Source organism: Pteropus vampyrus, unplaced genomic scaffold (genome assembly GCF_000151845.1).
Source record: "Pteropus vampyrus isolate Shadow unplaced genomic scaffold, Pvam_2.0 Scaffold827, whole genome shotgun sequence".
NCBI lineage: Eukaryota > Metazoa > Chordata > Mammalia > Chiroptera > Pteropodidae > Pteropus > Pteropus vampyrus.
Genome location: NW_011889608.1, coordinates 74,073 through 76,426, shown reverse-complemented (window position 1 = coordinate 76,426; position 2,354 = coordinate 74,073). Strand labels below are relative to the sequence as shown.

Below are 2,354 nucleotides of genomic sequence, written 5' to 3'. Positions count from 1 at the left end.
GAATCACAGGTGGGTCATCCTGTCCAGAGATTTCTAAACCTGTAAAATTAAAGGTAGGGTTGCTGTGGACGATTGTGTATTTTGCCCATTTGACAAAGACCTCTGGACTGAGGAGTCTGTCAGGGCTGAAATCCTGCTTATCTCCTGCTAAGCAAGCTGTGTACCCCAGAGCAGTCTTGGGGCCAGCCCAGAGGAAAGGCTTTCTTTTCATAATTCATTCTAGAAGCAGTGTCTTTGTGTAGTCTGCATGAAGGTGCCATATAGACCAGCAGCAGCCCCGGCACAGATGCTTCCTTCAAAGAGGGCAATCTTATAGAACTAAGCTTCTTTAGCTAAAGGAAAGTTTGAAAACCACCTAAAAGATGGGGAAATTGAGGCCTGTGAAGGAGAGGGAGTTACTCAAAGCCATGCAGTGAATGCCAGGACAGAGCTTAGAGGCCAGATCCACTCTCTGTCTCAAAGCAGTGTTCTTTGCATTACCCTGAGCTAGTTTTCATCCCAAACCCTTTCCAAGGCATCCTGGCTCCTCTGACCCTCCCGCCCACAGTCCTATCAACTTTGCCCTGCTATCCAACCATTCTGCAGTCTTACTTTCCTAACCAGGATCGTGACACAGTGTTGGCCCAAAAGGAGAGGTTGGTGAGAACGCTGGCCCAGTCTGCAAAATTGCCTACAAGCACCTCACTCACAGGGATGAGGGCGGACATGCAGCAGCGCAGAGTAGTGAGGAACTAGAAGGGTCCACAGGCTGACGTGTCAAAGTATGACAGGGAGCTGAGCCTGGAGCACTGTCGGTCAGTGAAGCTGGTGGCTCAGCTACTGTGCAGCTGGGGTTTGCTTGGTAGGTGCAGTCCGTCGGGGTGTCTGTGCCACACCGTAAGGCACATGGGCGGCCACTGTGCCCATCTCCTGAGCTCCAGCCACGTGGAACATCTGGTCATCAAAGAAGATGTGTGGGCGGATCTTCTCAAGGAGGGGGCCCTTGGGCGCTCCTGCAAGGAACAGGGCCTCATCGGTCTCCAGGCCCCAGCTGCGCAGGGTCTTGAGAGCCCGGGCCCCAGAACTGGCTGCGCTGCGTGCTGTCACCAAGTAGGTGCGGATTGGGCACTCGAGGCGCAGGCCCTTGGAGTAGAACTTCTTCTGCAGCCTACCCAGCGCCTCCAGAAAGCCCTTTAAGGGGCCCTATGAGGAGGCAAAGGAACACTATGAGCCCATCCCTCTCCCAGACATTTGCCCACTCTCCAGCTGGGCTCCTCCCTAAAGAGCTAGTGTCTTGCTGTTTGCAGTGGAAAAACTTCTCAGGATCCCCAAATCCCTCAGTTCTGCTATGTCTGCTCGGGCCGCTGTGTACATCAGTAGAACTGTAGGTACCTACGTCAGTCTGGGTGTCCATACAGCTGTGATTGGGGATGTCTGTGTCAGAATAGCCATACCAGGGCAGTTGTTACTATGTACGTCCAGCCATGTGCTCCCCGCATACATGGGTGTCTGTCCTGCAGCTCTGTAAGTGTGGTCTTCTCTGCTCACCAGCAGGGAGAATACTAAAAATATTTAATAACTATGGCATGGGAACTTCCAGGCAGAGTGGATTCCAGCTGCAAACAATTGGAACAAACAGACCAATGTGTAACTGGCTCAGGGAGTCATGCTCCAGCTCTCTGGGGTCAGGGAAAGGATTTACTCTCTACAGTGGCCTGAACAATGAGGGTTCATGAGGATGCAGGACTAAAGAACCGGATGACGAAGAAGAAAACTGCTATAGCAGCTGGAAATCGGGAAAGGTGAGCTTCCAGTCTTGGAGACCCCTTACCTACTGGGTGACTGGTGCAAGCAGTGGTCTCCTGCCTACTGCTTAGTGGGAAAATTGTCCTACCCTGATTCCCAAGGATTTCAGAGGGGATTAACAAGAATGGAAGTGAAATGACTGTTCAGGGGCCACAACTGGAGTCTGTTGACCTCTTGGAGAGGGCGGGGCTCTGGGATGACTGAGCACCTAGATTTTTGTAAGAAGCACAAATAGGAGCTACCAGGAGGGCTGGAGGATCCCAACAGCTCCAACCCCAGGGAATTTCCCCCAGGCTCTAGGGCATAGTCTGCTCTTGGAGAGGCTCTGAGCAGGCTCCGATCAGTCTGATAGAGAATGAGGGTCCCTGAGCCCCTGGCGAAGGAATGGATGGCAGGAGGTGGGAAGGGCTGGTGTGACTCAAAGCAGGGAGACTGCTCCAGACTCTGCACCCAGCTGGATCTTGCTGCACCAGTGAGGGACACCAGTCCAGCTTTTCCTTTCCTCCAGGGAGGGAAACGGGAGCTTCTTAAGGGGAGGGGAGCCTACTTAGAAAGGTGGGAGCATCTCG

General features: G+C 53.1%; 1 protein-coding gene across 1 annotated transcript in view; it reads right to left on the bottom strand.

The window, feature by feature from the left end:
• Nucleotides 1–816: 816 nt before the first annotated feature.
• The window catches only part of NT5C1A (5'-nucleotidase, cytosolic IA), a 17,529-nt gene continuing 15,991 nt past the window's right edge, over nucleotides 817–2,354 (bottom strand). Inside the window, exon 6 of the mRNA XM_011385938.1 lies at nucleotides 817–1,182. Coding sequence (XP_011384240.1) covers nucleotides 817–1,182 — 366 coding nt within the window. The remainder of the gene's footprint in view (nucleotides 1,183–2,354) is intronic.